The 21967-nt window shown below is 36.9% G+C and overlaps 1 protein-coding gene across 5 annotated transcripts in view; it reads left to right on the top strand.

Moving 5' to 3' along the window:
- LOC117335247 (semaphorin-1A-like) overlaps positions 1 to 16533 on the top strand; it is a 46368-nt gene extending 29835 nt beyond the window's left edge. For 4 of the 5 annotated variants that reach the window (XM_033895252.1, XM_033895250.1, XM_033895251.1 and 1 more), the window contains 13 exons: positions 100 to 210; positions 2895 to 2985; positions 3745 to 3852; positions 4086 to 4174; positions 6034 to 6175; positions 6308 to 6671; positions 7102 to 7184; positions 8180 to 8396; positions 9303 to 9371; positions 9731 to 9780; positions 10076 to 10207; positions 10500 to 10601; positions 12109 to 16533. In XM_033895252.1, the coding sequence (XP_033751143.1) occupies positions 100 to 210; positions 2895 to 2985; positions 3745 to 3852; positions 4086 to 4174; positions 6034 to 6175; positions 6308 to 6671; positions 7102 to 7184; positions 8180 to 8396; positions 9303 to 9371; positions 9731 to 9780; positions 10076 to 10207; positions 10500 to 10601; positions 12109 to 12512 (1962 nt within the window). In that variant the 3' untranslated portion in view covers positions 12513 to 16533. The remainder of the gene's footprint in view (positions 1 to 99; positions 211 to 2894; positions 2986 to 3744; positions 3853 to 4085; positions 4175 to 6033; positions 6176 to 6307; positions 6672 to 7101; positions 7185 to 8179; positions 8397 to 9302; positions 9372 to 9730; positions 9781 to 10075; positions 10208 to 10499; positions 10602 to 12108) is intronic. The other variant, XM_033895254.1, reaches the window with a different exon arrangement.
- The last annotated feature ends 5434 nt before the right edge of the window (positions 16534 to 21967 follow it).

The raw sequence follows: 21967 nt of genomic DNA on the forward strand, positions 1-21967 counted from the left end.
CACTCGCCAGCTGTGTTCTATATCACAATCGTGTAAAAAGAATGAACTCTTTGTGGATAAATGACAATGGTTTTAATACAAACATTTATGTCTTTTCAGGAGGAATGCCAAAATTTCATCCAAGTCCTCGGAAAAAAGGAATCCGGAGATCTGTTGGTTTGCGGAACGAATGCCTTTAAACCGATGTGCCGCCGTTACGCCAAAAGCACTGTAAGTTATTGCCCTTGTTGAAGTCAAAATCAAAATAGTTAAAGCCGAAAGGGATTGTCTCTTGGGTGAAGGGGTGAAGATTCTCTCCCAAGTATTATCAAACTCAGACACCTAATCAGTGAGTATATGATGTTATAGTACTGGGATGGCCACAGGCAGACAGGGTAGTTTTGGGGAATTAATGTTGATTTATATTGGCTGGTAGCCATCTTGGCTGACTGGGGGGAAACACACACCAACATTGTGATTAGTTACAATTAGGCTGCATCCCTCCAGCTACAGTCATAGCAGTGATGGCCATTAATTGTCTAATCATTGGTCAGACAGAACATTGGTTAATGGTCAAGTGGTAAATATTTCTGTTAAGATATAAACAGATGTTTGCTCCTGCTTCCGTTTGCTTGAAATCATAGCAGATACTTGATTACATGTTAAATAAGAGTAAAATCATTCATAATTTCATGAAGGAAAGGAAGGAACATTTGGAGCATGGTTGAAAAAGTTCACAAAAAAATGAAGACAAAGATATTGTAGTTGTGAATCGATTACTGTGGCTATAAAAAGGCTCAGACAGAAGTGTGGGGGATCTTTATGGATATAAGGGGCTGACAGGAGTGGAGGGGAGTTAACTCTGTGGCTATAAGGGGCTGACGGGAGTGTAGGGGAGTTAGCTCTGGCTATAAGGGGCTGACAGAAGTGGAGGGGAGATAACTCTGTGGCTACAAGGGGCTGGTTGGAGTGCTACTAGGGATCAGGATGTATGGGGACAGACAATAGTAGCACCTTTATTACAATTAGGACATACAATGTGTCGAGAGAGATATATGTCTACCAGCTTGGCTCCGTGTTAACTGTAGGTCTACTACAGTATAGCCCTGCATGGCCCCAGGAGATAACAAATCTACATACATATCTACATAAGCCTGTCATAAAACAGACAAGCTACAGTAAATATTGTACCATCTCCACTGAGTACTAGCTCTAAAGGCAGGTTTATGCACTGACCACAAGGCCAGGAACAGTTTTATGGTACAGTAATGAAAAATAAATACAGACTATTTAAAGATAAGAAAATTAGTACAGGGATATTGAAGATAACCGTATAATTAGGTTTTCAAGACAATTAAATGAGTTATGGATTTTAATGAATATTTCATTCATGGGTTCCCGTACACAGAGAATCCTGCCTTTGTATTGGAGATTGTTGAAGACCGCATTGTCGGTATAATAATACTGGCCCAGAAATATCGGCTTCTCTATGATTACACCTCACAGGGACACTGTAGCTAAAGAAATTATCTTAAATAATTTGCCCGGCTTCCTCCAAAAACATAATGAAATATGGCAATACATCGTTTTAAATAATACAGGGAGCTTCCCTGTCATGGTAATAGAAAATTAGGGACAATTTGCTGTTTGAATAGGAAAAGATTAGCGGAACATTAATGGGAGGTTGCGATGGTTTTACAGGCTGACGGATTCAATTTGGGGCTCAGACATATGTATTATGAATGAAGCCGAATGCTTGTGTAAGTGTACGGATACTTCAGGGATCCCCAAGCACAACCTGTTGATCTCATTTTACTGAATGACTGGAGAAAATGTCTTGTCTTTATTAGATTACAGTTTTTTACCTTCAATGTAAATATGAGAGGAAAATATTTATTTTTTATAGCAATCTGGTTTTTTTTTGGTTTTTGTTTTTTTATTGGGGGGGGGGGGGAGGGAAGGGCTGAAAAAATTGCTTTTATATTTAATAAGTCAACAACTTGTTTTTCTTTACTGAATTGTTTTCATTTGCTGACGTGTTTTCCCCCTCCACACTGACGTAAGAAGAAATATTTTTCTGATGCCAAACGATGGGTTTTAGATAGACTTACCCACACACTCCACCATCAGGCTGGCTCTGACTAATTGTACACACCGGCCATGTACCTATTCCTCCCATGTGGCCAAATTTATTAGTAATGAGGAGGTACAACTCTCAGTGATTGATTCCCCCCCACTGGTGTTATGCCTCCCCTCCCCACCCCTCCCCCTCCCGATGTTGGCAGACGGCACTTTCTTGGCAAAATGTCAGAGTATAAAAAGCCCAATAACAATTGTATTCTGGTTGTATTAGAAGAGATTATTGTAGCAGGCGTGTGGTTTACTAGGATTATTGTAATCCCTATGTTTGGACATAGGGCTAGGGGGTTAGTGACTGGGCTCGGTCTTACACACATTTTAATGGTTGTAGATGAAACTGAGGTCGGGAAAAGGGCCAAATACCCATTTGTTTGATACTTACACTCTACTCAAAGATATAAATTCTCTTCAACATAAACTCTCTGTCTGAGAGAAGATTGTTGTAAATCGGTAAAGAAATAAAACCAGTCGAGCTATGGTGCTGTGTTTGATTTCACCTGCCAAAACAAATTGATGCTGACTTGCTACCTATCGTTAGTTTCAGTTTTGTTCTGTTTGAAAATCTCATTAATGCATGGAACAAAAGTCAGCTCAAATTGATGGTTGTATTGCTAGAAAATAAGTTCTTTGATATTTTCTAATGCCACCCAAGATCATTCTCTATATTCTATAATAAAATAATAATAAAATGTTGTTTTTTTTTGTTTTCTGGGTTTTTTTGGAGTTTTTTTCATCTGTGATTCTGTATGGAAGCCATTTTGTTTTGTATTTTACAGGAGTCGATTGGCTACACTCAGATTGAAGAAGAGAGTGGAGTAGGAAAATGCCCGTACAATCCCACCCATAACAGTACATTTGTTTATGCTGGTAAGTCACCTAAGAATCCAAATCCGTCTATGTCACACTAAACTTTTTATAGGTCCATAAATTATGGCCGTGTCACTTGAATTTAGAAATAGTAAGTAAAACAATCAGGCAAGACAAATGTGGGTAGGGATATATTACATCAAGCATCTGATTCACCCAGATTACAAAATCATCGGGCCAGAGGTTACAAGTGGTGGTCTCTGCCATTGTGAAATCGTAAGGAACATATCATGGATATATAGGATACCCAGAGTGATGTGGAATGAGATAAGTTTTTATTGGCCGGGTGTTTGGTTACCATGGCTACATTACAGGTCACCCTTGGTTACTGGGTTTGTAGGGGACCACACATATATAATCTGCCACATATCTGTCACTGACAACACTTACGATCACTTACATGTGCACTCTAACGACTCTCCAAAATTATTTTTGGATAATTCTTTTTTTGTTTTTCGTTAAAAAATGATGAACTTGAATTGAATAAAGCTACAGCTGTGTGTGTCAGATTATAAACACTTCTTATAGCTCAAGACAGAATTTTACAGGATGAAAAAAAAACTCAACAGATTTCAAAACAGAAAACGTTTGTGATTTAATTTAATTGATTAAATTTTAATTATGTATTAAAGGCATCGCCAAGTTTTGTCTGCTCTGTAATGAAGATAAACTATAAAGCATCGTTAATTTGTTAGATTATACATGGTGGAATGGATATTGTACGGCTTCTGTATGTGATTTTCATGTTTTAATCAACAGATGGGAGATTGTTTGGAGCGACAGTGACTGACATTGCGGAACAAAACCCTCTTATCCTAAATGGTCAGATGATACGAACCCGATCACATGACTCAAGATGGCTCAACGGTATATTTCTTTCATATTAGACACTTCTGTATGAAATTAAGTAAATCACTTTTCTCAATTTTTTCTGATTTTCATAGAAATTTTGTTTTTAGAATTGAAGTGTTACCTTACTTGAATTCAAGACCTTAAGAAAATGAGATTGCTAAAGTTCTTTGTAATTCAAAGTTGAATTCAGCGCCATATGAAAATGAGATTTTGATATTACATATTCCCATATCCTTTTGTATTTGCAGATCCCAATTTTGTAGCTTCATTCGATATTGAAGACAAAATTTATTTCTTCTTCCGGGAGACAGCAGTTGAAAACATCAATTGTGGCAAGGTAATGATAAATCTTGAAACTTACACAAATTTTCATGATGAAAAAGATTCGTAAATCCAATCAGGGTCAAAGGTGAAATAGTCTGGTATTTAAATTTTTACCTAGCACAGACGAATGTTTAAAATACCAATATCTCTATGCCCACTGCATCAGGAAGATCGGGTTCTGGTGAAGAAGAATAGTATCGTACAGGAAGGAGTTTAATAACTAAGACGTTATCGTGCTTGTGTTTGCTGGTGCGTCCAGAGCAAGGTCCTATTGACGACCCCGCGACAGAGACTGTGACAATGCTACACTAACAATATACCTATATATTTGTGGAATTTCCTGTCTCTCGATATCGCCATTACAGAATCAGGATCGCATTACTGATTAAAATATTTGAATGATGTCAAGACTTCTGTTTTCTCACATGAATTACAGATTTTTTTTTTCTTGCCTTTTTCTTCCACATCAAGGATTTTCTATAAGCTTTTATTCGCAAATGTTTAAATCAAAATTAATTGCCACAGTTTTAGACAGATTTTCAGAAAAATAAATGTCTTTCTCATTCAGATAGTTTTCTTGACACTTATCAAACATATGATAAAAGAAAAGAAGAGTTTTATTTTGCACACCAGTAAAATTACCTGGGAGTGATCCTGCTTTTGGGGTGGGGGTGGGAAAGTGTTAGGAGGTTTGGGGGGGGGGGGGGGGGGGGCAGGGAGGAGGGTTAGGTTGCCCTACATACAACAATAAGCAATAAGGGGGATAGGAAGGAGTTGGCTACCCTGGATAATGAGTCTGACTGCGACAATGAGTCTGACTGATGACATAACGTTTATTACTACCAGTAGCAGACGATGTACAACTTATACCTATCTTGTCAGGTCTCCCAGTATTTGTGCTGTGGAATTGGCAGCCCTGACTATCAACTGATTACTCGTGTACTATATATAACATCAATGCACTTATACCAGAAATATCGCTGTAACTGGGGACTTCCTGATGACGCTGGAGATACAGTTGCTTCTCAAAGCATAAACCTGTGGGACGATTATTAGATACCAGCTAATGATGACGATATTGTTGTTAAGATGTGTAGATGTTGATGTTATTACGACATCTGATGACAAAGCTGTTATTACAAGGTTCTCATATAACACACACAAAAAATGAGAAAATTACCATGATTTTACAGTTGTGTATTCAGCAATGTACAGGCACATTGAGGCCATTTATACACAGGTAAGGGGGGGGGGGGGGGGGGGGTCATATCAGCTACCTCTTTAGATGTTTAAACATGCCACAATGATGACAAAAGATTGGATATGAAAGCATTTGACTAATAACATGTCAGATATTAGGGTTTTCTTTGTAAATATAGGTATTGAAGTCACAGATAATGGTTTCTCTGTAGAGGTAAATAATGAATGCTCCCTGGGAGACATCTAAATACAGGGGAGAAGCTGGGGAGATATAATTATATACATAAATATCCCTGTGGATTGGTAGTCTAATGACCAGGTTTTCGTCGTCGTAGTAATACCATAGGAATGCTGGGTAAACACTAATTATCGCCAAGTAGTACCATTCCCCAGTAATCAGTAGGTAAAATGTTTTTTTGTTGAATAAGCCATAATGGGGTAAAGTTACATGGTGAGATTTAAACATGTGGAACAAGTTAGGGTTCATCCCTTACGCCATATCCCCAACACCTACCGCCCTTTACTGAACATAGATCTAGACTTAACATATAATTGCATCTCTTCAATATACACTCATTTTTACAATTTCACACACACACACAGAGTCTCTGTAGTAGTAACTTTAATGATTTGTCCAAATATTCTCTTGTCTAATGGTTCCTTCTGTTTCAGGCTGTCTTCTCACGAATCGCACGAGTGTGTAAGAACGACAAGGGAGGGAACATGGTGCTGGAAAATACCTGGACATCTTTTTTCAAAGCACGCCTGAACTGCTCCATCCCTGGGGAATTTCCTTTCTACTTCAATGAAATTCGTAAGTGTAAAGTTTTTAGGAAACTTGTTCACTCATTTGGACATTTGAAAATGTAGAAATCAAGTTACAATATGAATCTATTGTTTTAAATTAAGAAAACTATGACTATCAACTTACTGTTTCTTATTTCAGAATCGACATCCAACTTTTTCCAAGGAAACTACCGATCAACAGATTTGAGTAAGGACAGACAGCAGATGTTTTATGCTGTTTTTACAACCCCAGAAAATAGTATTCGTGGATCAGCCGTGTGTGCTTTTAGATATGACGACATTGTCAATGTTTTCAAGGGGAAGTTCAAAGGTCAAGAAAACTTTGGACATGAATGGTTACCTGTCCCTGACGTGGATGTTCCAAAACCCCATCCGGAGTCCTGTTCGGAAAACAGCCAGAACCTTGGAGACGACACTATGAACTTTGTCAAATCCCACACGATGATGGATGGCGCTGTTCCATCATTTGGAGGTGCACCCTTGTTGATGAAACTCAGTCTTAAGTAAGATTTCAGGCTTTTATATTCTTCAACGTAATCACATTTCAGATCCGCCCCATACGCAGATAAGAGTTTTATGACGCTGCGAAATCTTCTGTTACCCTCTAATTCACTGTAGTTTCGATTTGCCATGAATAACGCTTGTTTTTTTTATATCTTTCACACATGTTGAAGTAACCATACATCTGAAAATTGCTTCGCTTTGTTGGGTTTTTTATTTATTTATGGTCGTTGAGGGAGTGCGAGTGTTGAGCCGGGAGTATTTGACATTTATTTATTGATCTGGTGATAGCAGCTCGAGAATCGGGGGATTATTCCGGTTGTAGAGTTACGTAAATGGATTTTTTCCTCTACTTAATGAATTCATTATAGCATGCCATACCAGAAATAACAAATTATATTGCATTGTAACGTTTCACTATTTTAATTCCAGGTCTAGATTCACAAAGATCGCCATCGACTGGCAGGTCCACGCTGCTGATAATCGTTATTATGACATCATGTTTGTCGGAACAGGTAAAAACACTGTGTTAATGTACTGATAAAAAGTGTGAACGAACGGGGGAAAAACCACCGATATTAAGCCAGACCATTTCCTGTTTATTGTTCAATTAACAAAATTTAAAAGACAATTTTCTAAGTTTAAAGACAAAATTACGTGTGTGTTGTCTCCAAATCTGCATTTAGAAAGTTAAGGTCATTTACAAATTGTTTAAAGCGTTCGGTGAGTGAGAGAAAAGTTAAATAAAATAGGCAGTAAATTGTTCCAAAAGTCTATGTCTTTATCCATAGACAGGGACTAAGTGCTAGATAAAAATTACCCACTTTAAAATCATTTAGAACAGTTTTTCATTGTAACTAGACCCTAAACAGATAATCACCTTTTTGTGTTGCACTTTTCTAAAGCACATGAAAGTCGACCATTGCCTCATTTCACTCCAATTGTCACAGAGAATAATGTGTGCATTGTAATTTTCCTTTGTCCTATAATATACAGAGGCTATTGTCCTTCTTGTTTTTTATTGACTATTTTATGATATCATAATAATAGTATAATGATAAAAAAAGATGAAAAATGTGCCAGAAGCAACATCAGGATTCTGAAAAGACCAGAATCGTCTGATAGAGAAGTAGTAATTGAGCTATGACCTGTCTGGGAGGGAAGTAGTAATTGAGCTATGACCTGTCTGAGAGGGAAGTAGTAATTTAGCTATGACCTGTCTGTTGGGGAATGAGTAATCGAGCTATGACCTGTCTGGGAGGGAAGTAGTAATCGAGCTATGACCTGTCTGGGAGGGAAGTAGTAATTGAGCTATGACCTGTCTGAGAGGGAAGTAGTAATTGAGCTATGACCTGTCTGGGAGGGAAGTAGTAATTGAGCTATGACCTGTCTGAGAGGGAAGTAGTAATTTAGCTATGACCTGTCTGTTGGGGAATGAGTAATCGAGCTATGACCTGTCTGAGAGGGAAGTAGTAATCGAGCTATGACCTGTAACTCATTTATTCTACAGAGGACGGCAGAGTGTTGAAGGCTATAAACAAGGGCCATGGTGAGGACATCGAATCTGTGATTCTGGAGGATATTCAGGTGTTCGAGGACAAACTGCCTGTTACTGATATGAAGATTTTCCACGATAAACAACATGGGTTGGACAAACTTATTGTGATGTCCAAGGAAAATATTATGTCAATACCTCTTCACCGCTGTGAACGAGCTCTTACCTGCAGGTAATGTTCTGATAAATCAACAGATACCAATTTTCTGGGAATAGCTGTTTGGTACAGATTTATAGACTTCAAAAAACTTTTATTAGAAAAATTTTCACTTACGAAAAGATTGTTTTCCAGGAAAGGTTGATGGGTGCAGATTTAAAAAGACTTCAAAAAAACTGATTTGAATATTTTCATTTATGAAAAACTGCATTCTCATTCAAACATTTTACAAATGTTGAAAGAAAAAAAACTCAATCTAATATATTTATATATACATTATATATATTACATAGATGAGATTTATGTTCGTATCTATATTACATATAGTTTCCTTAAGTTTAGACTAAATATAGCCTTTTTGACCCACGGTTAAGTAAATATATGTCTGGTTAGGTTTGTATGTATAGCTCCTCGATTGTATCATCACATCACCGGTACAATGACGTTAAATCGTCACTGTAAGGTGATCAACACTTAGGCTCTTATCTACTGGGTATCCCTAGCCTGACTTTCCACTTCACCGAACTTCTTTAGAAATAGCTCCTCACACACGGTGACAAAGCAGAATATACTCCATACAATTTACATTTGAAGTGGCCATAGATCTCTCCAATATCAACCGCGATAGGAACCTGACTTAGAATTTTAATTTAGAGTTGGCCGGGTCACCCGTAAGTCCAACTGGAGCCAATGTACTGTAGAACCATGCTCAGATTTTCAAAAATAGCCACGTAAGAAGATTAAAGGATCAAAAGAAACGCTGAAATTAGAAAACGTTGATTAATATAGAAGTGATTAATTTTTACCAGGTTTAATCTTGTAATGACTAACACACTGAATTATAATAAATGCATGATATCAAGTGTGCTGAAGTAATAGAAAGATATATATTTCTATATTATGTTTTATTTTGATTTTTAGTGAGTGTGTGGCCTTACAAGATCCATATTGTTCCTTTGTGGACACCACATGTGCGGCATCCGATAGAGGGTAGGTATCTCGTACGATGTACCTCAATATTGTAAAACTACTATCAACATGCCTTAATGTGTATGTTCTCTTCTAATAAGAGCAGGTAGTTCAAAAAATGACACAATCTATTTATATGTATGCATTGAAGCATAACAGCAGTTTATATTGTAGAATAATTTTGTATAGGTATTTTTAATGGCCAACAGCATTAAACATCATAGAGCACTATTGTTAGGGTATTTTTAATGGCCAACAAAAACCTTCATATAATTTAATTAAAAATAATCACATGCAAAAGTTCTGAAGGAATTGTATGATTTGAGTTATATAATAAGATTAAATTGATGTTTTAATGAAATTTTTTCTCTCCCAAACAGATTACAGAGTATTATTGACGGCAAATTACCAGCATGTGGAACTCCATTAGGTAGGAATATATTTTTGTTATATATAAGTGTTGTATATGCTTATATATTTTGTTGATTATTATTTTCTCTCTTCTGTTCAGTTTTTAACATGCATGGAAAATATTTTCAGTTTTAATATTGTTTCACCCTGAGTTCACCTACGCTCCCTATTTTTGATTCTGCCTGTAATTCAAAATTTTGGTAAAAGGGACATATTATCAGATTATATTTCACAATTCACAGCCACCAAATAGCCATCCATAGGATATATATGTACATTTGCACAGTTATCTATAATGTTGGTAATTTCTATAGAAACAACTACAAAGACAGTGACACCTGCGCCAACACCTGTTGTTGTCATGCCAACAGCCAGCCCACAATGCAACTGTTCCTGTGGAAGCGCTAGCAACAACATCCCCAATGCTCACTCTCATAACAACCTTGGTTAGTGGAGGCACTGCAATCTCTGTCAAGATTCTTGGTTCATTGATTTCTAGAATATAAGTCAATTTCGTTGATTAGTTTCCTGAACAATGTAATTATTCCATTTAATATGGTAAATTGTTCATTTTTTTTAAATTTTGGAATCGGTAAATTTAATTATTGAGTTAGAAGTTAAAAAATCAACCTAAAATAATTTTTTTTTTCTTTTTCTTATTCAAAGTCTTCACTATTCATGTAAAGGACATTTTCCCAGGGATGTTTTTCTTATGGGCTATGATTTTTCAAATCACAGGCGAGACAGACAATACAGTTACAAAAATGCCACCAGATGGCATGACAGGAAAACCTGATGAGAAGGTGTTCGCGTCCAACCAGATGGAGGAAAACTCTGTCGGTAAGGCAGTGAAGGCCTGTCCGCTGTGTATATATCACAATGGCTAATACTGTGTGTCTCATCATAGCCGCTTGTTACCTTGGTGAACTGTATTTACCTGGCAAATGTACCCTGCCTTACTAACACCGGTACCTTACGTGTATTCTGCATCACTGTAACACTTGTACCTCGCCTTACTAACACATGTGCCTCATATGTCCTCAGCGTCACGAATATTTATGTCCTGTATGCTGCCGTATGACCTATAGCCATCGTAATATCCTGTTGTCCCCTTGTATACATGTACTGCTATTTTACCTTTTCTCGCCGGCATTTCACCTGATATATCTCTAGTTGGTTCACGCTACTACATCAATTTATCAGTATTTGAAGCCATATATTACTCAACACTAACAAATATATGTGTATTTCGTTGTCGTAGATTAATAACACCAGATACATGTATAATGGAGCACCCCAACACCTAATTCTGCTTTGTCATTACTGCAGTAATCTGTTACGGCACCTTTATTATTACCAATCCATTATAATTTTTCTTCATCGCGGTTGTTTTATGACCTGTTCGTTTTCATCTCCCGTCACATAATTATGTCCCGGATCTCATATTGCTGTAGCTCAAACGTGATCCACCATACTGTAAGAAGTCTATAACATGTTTGATGTGTTGATAGGTTTTGTCACAACTTACTCTGCATCTTGTGTTGTACGTATACGGACAACATCAATCATTTGTCCTGAATTATTCATGCCCTGCCTAGCCTCGTGTCGCCTCAGACGTCAACTGGCCCTATCATCATAACATGTTCATGTAAAACAACCCTAATTTTATGGCTTTCACTTTCTTGTATTGCTTACTAATTTAATTATATTTTCTGTTAATTATTTCTAATTATTATGCATGTTCATAGCTTTAAGTATTTAATTACTAGCCTTACTTTGCTTTATTTTGTATTATTTATTTTAGTTTATATGATTTTGTTTTCTGTTGTTCCGTTGTAAGACTTCCCTTAAAGCCATTGTGAACATCACAGTTTCACTGCTTACAAAACAGTAACGGAATTCATCAAAATGCTTGCTACAGAAAAAGTTTTGAGAACATCAGAAATAACCATCGCTTAACTAATTGTCAAACGCATGTGGCTAAAAATCACTGGCTTATAGCCGGCATGGGTACTAGTAATGTTTAGTTTGAGATCAGGAAAGTTACGTGAAGGTCATGTGGTATTGGGTGGTAGATATCTATATATATAAGGTGGATTAGTGCATGAAATAGCTAGTGGATGACAGTGCCTCCAATATATAAGCATGGTGTCATGGTTACCGGGTAATCAGAATTTTCATAAGTTAGGGACATACATGTAAATATAAACCTGGTAATTTAATTCAATGTACATTTTTTTCTTAAGATAAAGTAAAAACTTCTAATTCCGAAAATAATGTAAATAATCCTGTTTCTTGTGTTGAGACTCGAATGTGCAGAATGTAACGTATTTCTTTTGTTTTACAGTTGTCGGTGAGAGACTAGAACAAGGAGAGCCCTCATCATTAAGTGTTGCAGAAACAGCCATCGCTATAGTGGTTGCCATCGTGATATCGTCCATATTGAGTTTTGTGGCAGGCTACAAAGTACGCTCATGTACCCACAGCAGCGATGACAATGACGATGCATTCCTCACCGAAAAACACGACATTTATGGTTCTTTACATAAAAATCATCAGCGGACATTGTCACAAGACTCTAATAAAGAACCGAGATATGTCAATCATTCCGAGATAAATAATTCAAATAAACAATTAAATTTAGTTGTGAACTTACCAAAAGGGTCAAATTTACCGAACGGCAATGCGCCCGCAAAACCGATTTCGAACATGAATCTGCCTGTGTCGACAGACAATAAGACATATGTGTAATATAGACGCAATCGCTGTGTTCTGTAAAACGCACACTTTAAGTGCTGTGATATACTCTTGGTTGACAAAGGTGAAAGGCCAGTGTTACCATGGATACGTGGTTTGGGCTCTCCCAGCCAGCGTGTCCGGCGTGCAGCCTGTAGGATTCCTGTAAGGCAGTCTGCACGTTCATTGATCACGCAGAGGGTGACATTTTTCATCTGTGATGTTAAAATGTGGAAAAACAATTATCGATTCTTACATTCCAAGGTGAGGTCAGGCGGAGGTACTCTCAGAAGCGGGTATTCTGTAGAAGTCCGGTTAGTTACTGTATGACCTTGACCATACAGTTTGCATCGTCATTCCAAAATGAAGGACGTTCTTGGACCCTCTTTAGCGTGACTTAGTAGACAAACTGCCATATATATTGTGGAGTTTTTTTAAGTGCTTAGAAACTACTGAAACATTTCACAAGCTGACATACATATTGTGTACATATTGTATTGTATATATATGTATATATACCTGTGTGGATCAAAGATGGCGACCCATTGATTGTAATGTTACAGCTAGGAGATCCGTGCATTCATCTCTTAGTAGATCCAAAAATAACTTCTGTTTTGAAGCTGGAGCAGATTCGTCAAAGAAAACCCACCTAAGCGGGAGAGTCTTGCAGACTTGGTTCAGAAATTGCTCTTCAGAGACAATGAATCATCGGAGACGAGATTACCCCAGCAGACTCCGCGATGATTAAAACTGGGCCTCTCAATCTCAACACCACCGAATCAGAACAAATCGGCTTCAATTTGATCAAACGTTCATGTTTTCTACGGAATGAAAACAACAGCATGATGGCAGCTATGTTAAGGTTAAAATTAATCGCACACCTCCTCCCGGGAATGCTCTCACGAGGATAATCAGTGGAGGTCAAGGTCAAAGGGCAGTCCACGGATTCATCGTCAATCCTCGGGACAAGAACAATTCCACCGGAGGGAGTGTTAATTTTGTGATAGCAAGAACCTATCTGAAATGGTAACATAATGTTTTTAAGCCAAACTCTCACCGATCAGTTAGGGGTAAGGTGGTGTATAGGGGCCATCGTTTAAACATCCTAACAGTGTCGATCACAGAAGGACCGTTGAGACCACCGGATAAAAAACATAGGTTGTGTTTACACAGCCATTCTATGCATTTGCTCTGTTCAAACACTGACTTTCCTACAGAGTTCCAAGTACTTAATTTTAATATAGCATAATTTTTTAGATTTTAACGAAATCTTCCGTTCATTTTAAAAGAATGTACCAAAGTGTTATTGAAGGATATCGGTGACTGTTCGGGATGCCCCATTGTTAATATAAATGATCTCAATGTTTATTTTATGTTTTAAGTCCAAAAGGCCAGTGCTTCCTCATCCACCCAATTATTTCAGCGACGAAATGTTCAAATTGTCATACATGTGATTTGATGAAAGGGTCTGATTGGTTGATTTCAAACGTCTAGTTTGTTCTAATGTCTGCTGTGATTTTTAGATGTTGATAAGATGACAAAAAGAAAACTGGTTTTTAAAATTATGAAAATTCATTGTCCAGCACAAAAACCAAAAATTATTTCTAATTAAGATTTTAAAAATGTAGTTTTCTTTGAATACGAGTTTGTGAAATAAATGAAATGGAATAACTAGACAATAAATTTTGCTGTCTGCACATGATCAGGTTTGATGTGGATTTACGAGATGATTGTGCAGACATGCTTATGTTGTACAATCTAATTATAAGATAGTTTTAAAAAATAGTGGGAATTGAAAACAAGAACTTAAATTATATCATGGTAATTTATATTCCAACATTTTTTTTATTTATTTGTTTTTTTAAGTTTTTAGAAAATATATGATTCCAAAATATTTATTTAATATTTTTATCCAAAAAAAACCGGTATAAATGGTAACAAAAAGAACTTTTGTTTACTAGTACCTATATTTTAGCGAGACCTAAAGAGGAGAGGATACTGGGTCTAGTACTGCTGCCTGTTGTAGAGTTAGAATTGGAATTGGCCAAAGGATTTCTGATATCACAATATCACAGTATAAAAATATACTACACAAATTTGGTCACCATGACAACGAAACTTCATTTTCTAACATTTTGAGAGATGATATCTTTTAGAAATCACACTTTTCGGATCATTTTAACATTTTAGGGTACAGACTGTGATAATGTGATACGGAAAACCTATTAGTCTGTTTTAATTAACATGTAATTACATTGTGGCTTTTTAATTCACTGTTAAGCCGTGCAAAGGAGAAAAAAAAATATTAAAAAAATAAAATAAAAATGTGTGTTTATAGTTGTAGCGTTGGCAGCGGTACTAGGACAGTCTGGACTGTATATATTATAATTTCCATGGTGCATTGTGACTTCTGTCACATCATGTATATAATGTACATACAAATGTTTATACTGCCAAATACATGTAAAATATATAAAAAAAACTATATTGTATATATTATTTAGTAATGAAATCAAGTGAACATATATCTTCATTTACAAATGGTTTCAAATTTATATCGTTAAACATATTAAATGTAATCTGTCACTCATTTTGGTATTTAAAAACATTTAAAACTTCATGATAAATTAATGATGATGTCACAGAAGTGTGTTGAACCATTATAAAGTTGGGTATTTGCAAATGAGGATATATGTTTTGATTGCGAGTTACGATGTACCTGAAAATGTAATAGGTGCATTTAAAAAAGGTGTGGACATAATTTGTTAATATCATAAGTTAATATTGTAATGAAAATGGTTGACCATTTTCCTTGTTTATTTTTATGTTAAATCATTTGTGGTTAAAATCTATCATCCCCCTGTTTGTTATTTATCTTTGTTACATCCGCTTCATACATCTGTGTCATATAAATGTTTGCTGGTAGAATCTGTGTCATGTGAATGTTTTCAGGTAGAATCTGTGTCGTGTGTATGGTTGCAGGTAAAATCTGTGTCATGTGAATGTTTGCAGGTAGAATCTGTGTCATATGAATGTTTGCATTTGTATACATTGCTAATTAGGACCCATCTGGATATGCTTACTCCTTATTAGCCATAGAACTAACTCCCATGGATATTTATTCCGAAGTAAAAGTATCAATCATTTTTATGAGATTTCCCAAAACAATTTTTTTTTTTTTTAAGAAATTTTTTCACTGCCATTTTTCTTAACAGAAAATTTTAGATAAACGATCTCAAAAGTTTTGAATTGTCTTGTTGAATATACATATTTCCATTTTATTTTCTGTTTTGCCTGATACACTTCTCAGGTTTCTACCGACATACTACATTATGCAACATAAATGGCCAATGCGTATATATTAAAACATATTCTATCCTAGACCAAATACTCGGTTTTGATACTGGACCCTAATGGAATATCTCCGATTTATCAGTATATTAGCTTGAGTTGTAACAGCGCAATCATACAGTTATTGGTGCTTTATGTAATATTACCGCTGTGGAGAGTGAGAGTTGTGGTAAAGAGCTTTAAATTATATCTCCCCACTGTACTGCATCACAAACCTATGGATGTGCTTAACATACTTTTCAAAATATTTTCCATTTATATTTTACTAGAGAGGTTTATTGTGTGTTAAGCATAATTTAATCTTTATTTTAAAGATAATTATAAAATCTAAGTCAGCTAAAAGTTTGTCTGAGGGAAACATTAATTAGAAATTAAAATCTGATTCATTAATTAGTAATAAAATACATTTACGAACAATTGACAATCTATTAAAAGGTGCTTTTTTTAACAATTACTGAATTTTTTCACCTTTGAACCTCTCTGACTGTGGTTGGGGTTTGGGGCATGTTGTGAGGACACTGACTCAATGAACTTGTGTATTCGATGACCTAGTATGGCCAAAGGATGCAGAATTCATGGTTCAGTGACCATAAAACATGGTTTTTAAATATGTGGATTTCATGTATGGATGGAAGAGAGTTTGTGGTGCTACTGAGTGTAAAGGAGCTTAGGACTGTGAATATTTTCACATTCATTTGTAATAATCATCCACAACGAAATTTATTTTTCTACACGTCCCGTTCTTGATTTATAAATACCTTGTAAAACAGCATCCTGGGTAAGGTATTTTGGCCAATTTCCTTTGTGGTTTTATTTATGAATATAATTTATAAAGGAAAGATGTGTAAAAACCAGGATGACCAAAACAACATATATGTATTCATTCTCATTCGTTAGCATATTGAACAAAATATATGTATATAACATTTATGAAATAAATATGACTTAAAAATGAATAAAAATACTTAATAAAAAATATCAAAATTGAATATAAATTTCTGTCTCTGTTTTCTTTTCTTCATTTGTGAGTATATTGAATTTCTGTAGATTTTACAAGATTTGCATTTATTTAATGAGATTTACATTAATCTCAAGATTGTTAAAATGAGCTCAATCGGCTAATAGATAAAAAAAAAATCTTCAGGGATTAATAAATCATGCTTTTAATGGAAAATTATGCAACATGCTGTTGATTATAACAATAATTTTAAAGTTTAAAAAAATGAATATGAATGCTCAGGAAACAACATTTCTTTGTTAACCTGAGATTGACTGGACGTATTTATTGGTGACGTCATCATGAAATGGAAAGTTGTGACGTCATGGAGTAATGACATAACTCTGCTGTGTTCATAACACAATTGCCTTGAGTTATCAGAGTCACTCAGGTGATGACAACCCATAATTTCCATGAACCGTCGCCATACCAAAGCATTTCTAATGAAGACTTCACTGCCAATACTTCCAGTCAGACTTATTCTTTTATTATGACCCACACACGAAAAGACGTTTTGCCAGCATCGCTAAGTGTTTCATTATTTTATTACCAGTGAAAGTCCAGATCACGATGAGTCAACGTTTATAGGCCGACTTGTATTGTTCTGAATAGTAGGTCACCTCTACAAGGTTCAGAGGAAGCGTTGCCCATCTATCACCACCGCCATCCATCTTCATTCAGGCTACACAGGGGGACCTGAAGATTTATTATTTCATTCTCGAGGATATTTTATTTCTGATACTGGAGACCCTAAACTTGAGGGAAATAATCTAGTATTAGAATTGGAGCTGGGCAGAGTTTTACAAATGGTGGCTAGTCAGGGGGACGTGTGTGCTGCGGGGGCAGCGAATTGTCATTATTGAACTGAAATCGAAATGGTCTCCGTATTTTAATTACAATGACACTACCGTCAAAAATGAACTGGAACTGTATCAGACAAGGATCTTAAATTAAAGCGATGGGGACCTGTCGCTGTATAAAACAAAGACATTGGATGTTTGGTAAATGATTGCAATTTCATAATGACGATCTGGTATACATTTAGCACAATACATTGTAGTTTAACGTTGTGTAAATGCGGAAGGATTGGCGCAGTCGTTGTACAACGACGTTTGAATGCTCTAGAATTGGCGCCGTCGCGTAGGAACAGTGCGTGAATGCGGTAGAATAGGCGCCGTCGCAGTGCAACGATGCGTGAATGCTGTAGAGTTGGCGCCGTCGTAGTGCAACGATGCGTGAATGCGGTAGAGTTTGCGCCGTCGCAGTGCAACGATGCGTGAATGCGGTAGAGTTGGCGCCGTCCCAGTGCAACGATGCGTGAATGCGGTAGAGTTTGGTGCCGTCGCAGTGGGTAGTACTATATATAGCGCTGTAGAGTGAGGTTGAGCGTCTTAGAAGAGGTTCTGTATTTTTTTGTAGTTTGTGACCAATAAGAAGGTGACATTGTCGTATTTAGGACATGGAGGAGTAATATGTCGTAATGAAGAGATGCCGTCGTATTTGGAGTCTGGAGGAGTGATCTGTCGTAATGAAGAGATGCCGTCGTATTTGGGGTCTGGAGGAGTGATCTGTCGTAATGAAGAGATGCCGTCGTACATATAATGTATTTGGGGTCTGGAGGAGAAATATGTCGTAACGAGACGATGTCGTATATGAGGCCTGGAGGGACAAGCTGCCGAAGGGATACAATCAGGTATAGAGTTTGGGGAGCGTCTTCGGACATGAGGAGACTTATAATATCACACCTCAACGTATCGTTTGATGTTTAAAATGAGGCATCATAAAAAGTCTGCTGAGAGACACGACGTTCGCTCTAGCTTAGCTCTGTATCTTTTTCTAACGGCAATAAAACCTGTCACACCGTCTGACGTTTGGGGAGGAGGGCTGCACGCCGTTAGTCACGATTTAGGTTACGTTCTCATACACAGGTACGAGGCGTCCGAGTCTGACTTGAGGGGATGTACCTCGACATTGGACGTGAAATGGCAAAATAAAATCGTGTCCACTTTTAAATGTCGACTTTATTTCTTGAAAACTCGCGAGAATACTCAAGGATTTTGTCGTTTTTGTGGGGTTTATTAACTATAGGCTAGTAAAATCAGTGCACGAATTACGGGCCGCGGTGGCTGAATGGTTAAGGTGTCCCGACACTTTATCACTAGCGTTCCACCTCTGGGTTGCGAGTTCAAAACGTACGTGGGGCAGTTGCCAGGTACTGACCGTAGGCCGGTGGTTTTTCTCCGGGTACTCCGACTTTCCTCCACCTCCAAAACCTGGCACGTCCTTAAATGACCCTGGCTGTTAATAGGACGATAGGGAAAAAAAAAAAAAAACATGACGGACCGCGTGGTTGGATTCGAGGTTACACGTCATGAATCTCCCTGTTGCGTCACTGTTTGTCCGTCTGTACCATATAATTATTTTGAGACGAACCCAATAAAGGAGTGTATCACTATATTCACAGGAGTTGCAATATAGTTTGAATGCTTGCATACAGAAATGTCATTCATACAGAATATAACTGTCATATTAATCAATATCATCATGAATTTAGATTAAAATTCTAATCTAAGTGATACAATTGCTAAAGACCTCCAAAACTTGATAAAATGTTATTATACCCAAGTAAGAGGTATTTCGGTCTACACGTTGGCCAAACAGAATCTTATCAATATGAAAGAATTTAATGAAATAAGAAACGTAAGAGATAGAGGATATCTAACAGTGTCTTTAGTAATACCAAATATATTTCACGAGTGGGGCTAATATTTTGATATTTTTCACGAGTGCGCAGCGCGAGTGAAAAATATCAAAATATTAGCCACACGAGTGAAATATATTTGGTTTTACTGAAGACACTGTTAGATATTCTGTTTATTACATTTTTTATCAACGAAAACCCTATCCCGTAAACTAACTAGGACTACAGCGATAATTTGTAAACAAAAAAAGTAGTTTCCCCTTTCCAGCTGCTGACGTATATGTCGGGCTTTCTGATTGGTCAATTATTTTGCTATTTTCTAATCATTAATTTGATTGGTCAAATCAGCAAAAGTGATATTTTTCACTAGTAAAAAATATGATATTCTTCACTAGTGAAAAATATCACTTTTATAGAATGAATAATTTTTGATATTTCACTGGTAAAAATGTAAGAGATAGAATCGATTACATCGTAATAGACATTTTCTATTTTGCCTAGTTGATTGAATCAAATTGAAGGAAGTGTGTTTGTGTATCGAAGTGTGCTTAAAATGGAGTAATATATTTTTGTTGTATCGCGCTAATTTTAAGATGATGGCGTCAAGAATGATTCTATAGCGTGTATGATGGAACAAGTGCACGTGGCAGTGGGTATTAATGTCTTATTGTTATGTATATTTACAATCATCGGATCCGATGAGCTGTGAAATGAATAACCACGTTGTTTGCTGGGTTTATCGTCCCGTGAACAGCCAGAGTCATTTTGAGGCGCAGTCACCTTGTAGTAGTTAGTGGCTACCTCACTGAACAACATACAGGAGACCCATCGCTTGCCATCCGGAGTTATAAGGGTAAAATGTCTTGCCAAGGACAAAGCCAAGGCAACACAGACCGGCCCGTTCCTCAACTTCCCGAGAAACACAAACCTACACGGGTAGGGAGCGTCGAAACACGAACCTCGGATCTAAACTGTGGCTACGTGAACTTTCTCTAACCGACTGACCTTCCGCGACCCCTAATTAAGATCTATCCATGACGTCAGTGTTAAAGAAGATAGACTATCGGTAGCGTTTCGGACAATCCCGTCTTCCGAGAATCCGTTCAAACTCTAGCAGGGATCCATATGCAAGTTTAACCGCAATGCACTATGGGAGAGATTGCCTCCTTTTGACGGGCTGATACACGTCTTCCCGGCTGCTGGGGCCTTATTACTACCGAGGTTATCACAAATATCGTCTGACATAGGTCAATAGGTCATATGTCAGCGATAACTTTGAAGCGCGCTTTTATATCAATTTCAGTGAAGAGATTTGGAGTGAAAACAATATGTATTATATTGTACACGGTGTATTTGTTATCGGGATTTTCTGAATAACTTAATATACCCTGTAACAATGCGCCTTTATGAACGGTATGAATGAGCAGATTTCTTGCCAGCAACACTATGGCATACAGAACCATATTACGCTAACACGATATTATAAAGAAACTAATTTTAAAATCAAGTTACAACATACGCCAAAAAAGCCGAAAAATACATGAACATTAAAAGGAAACAAGAAAACAGATCTTAAGAAAACTAAATCTGGAGTTTAAGACATTTAATAATAGCAGAGACATATATACAGATGTATATATGTCTCTGATAATAGATACAATCAAACCATTATATTATTTTAAAGTTCTGATATTAAATCACTCGGTGTTAAAGCTGAGACCAAAGTAACATACTTGAGGTATCTGGAGTTAGATATCTGTTATTCCGGTACCAGTTACTGTAAGGTAGTGGTCAGTAGTGGTCAGTTTACGACCACCTGATGTGCTGACCGCCCTTGTTTGTGAGGATTTACGTACATCGTGTCGATAATTACGATCACCTGGCTCCAATACGTCAATATTTATGGCGGATCGGAACATTTCTAGTCATTTGTTACAGTTTATGTGCTAGTGGCGATAATTTGTCACCGTGGCGTCCAGTGGTCAGTTTATTGCACGTGTCGGTGTCCGTCCTAATTCACCTGCTGAGCACCTGGAATTAACGCCCACATCTCACGCCGATAATGTCCATTATTGTGCGTATATAAGAATAGTAAAACGCCCATTCTTATGTGAGCTAAGCACCCATGTGTGGCAGCTTTGATTCTACATAGGAAACTGGTTTCTTCAGGTTGTTTGGGGTTTTCTACCGATGACTAGCAATTAAATGATATGGTGTGTCTTTGGATTTAGAGAACCTGTCCTCAGGAAGCGTTCGAGGACGTTACTGTGTAGTCGTTCCATTTTGCGGGACAAATATTTCGCGATTGTCCCAGTGGGAGCTAGTTCATAGGTATATAATTTCGCGCACCACCGACTAGTTTTGTCCACAGTAAAGTAGAATACAAAAGTTTATTAAGAACAAATTGTCTTGGTCATTCTA

The sequence above is a fragment of the Pecten maximus genome, chromosome 9 (assembly GCF_902652985.1).
Source record: "Pecten maximus chromosome 9, xPecMax1.1, whole genome shotgun sequence".
In the NCBI taxonomy this organism is placed as follows: Eukaryota; Metazoa; Mollusca; class Bivalvia; order Pectinida; family Pectinidae; genus Pecten; species Pecten maximus.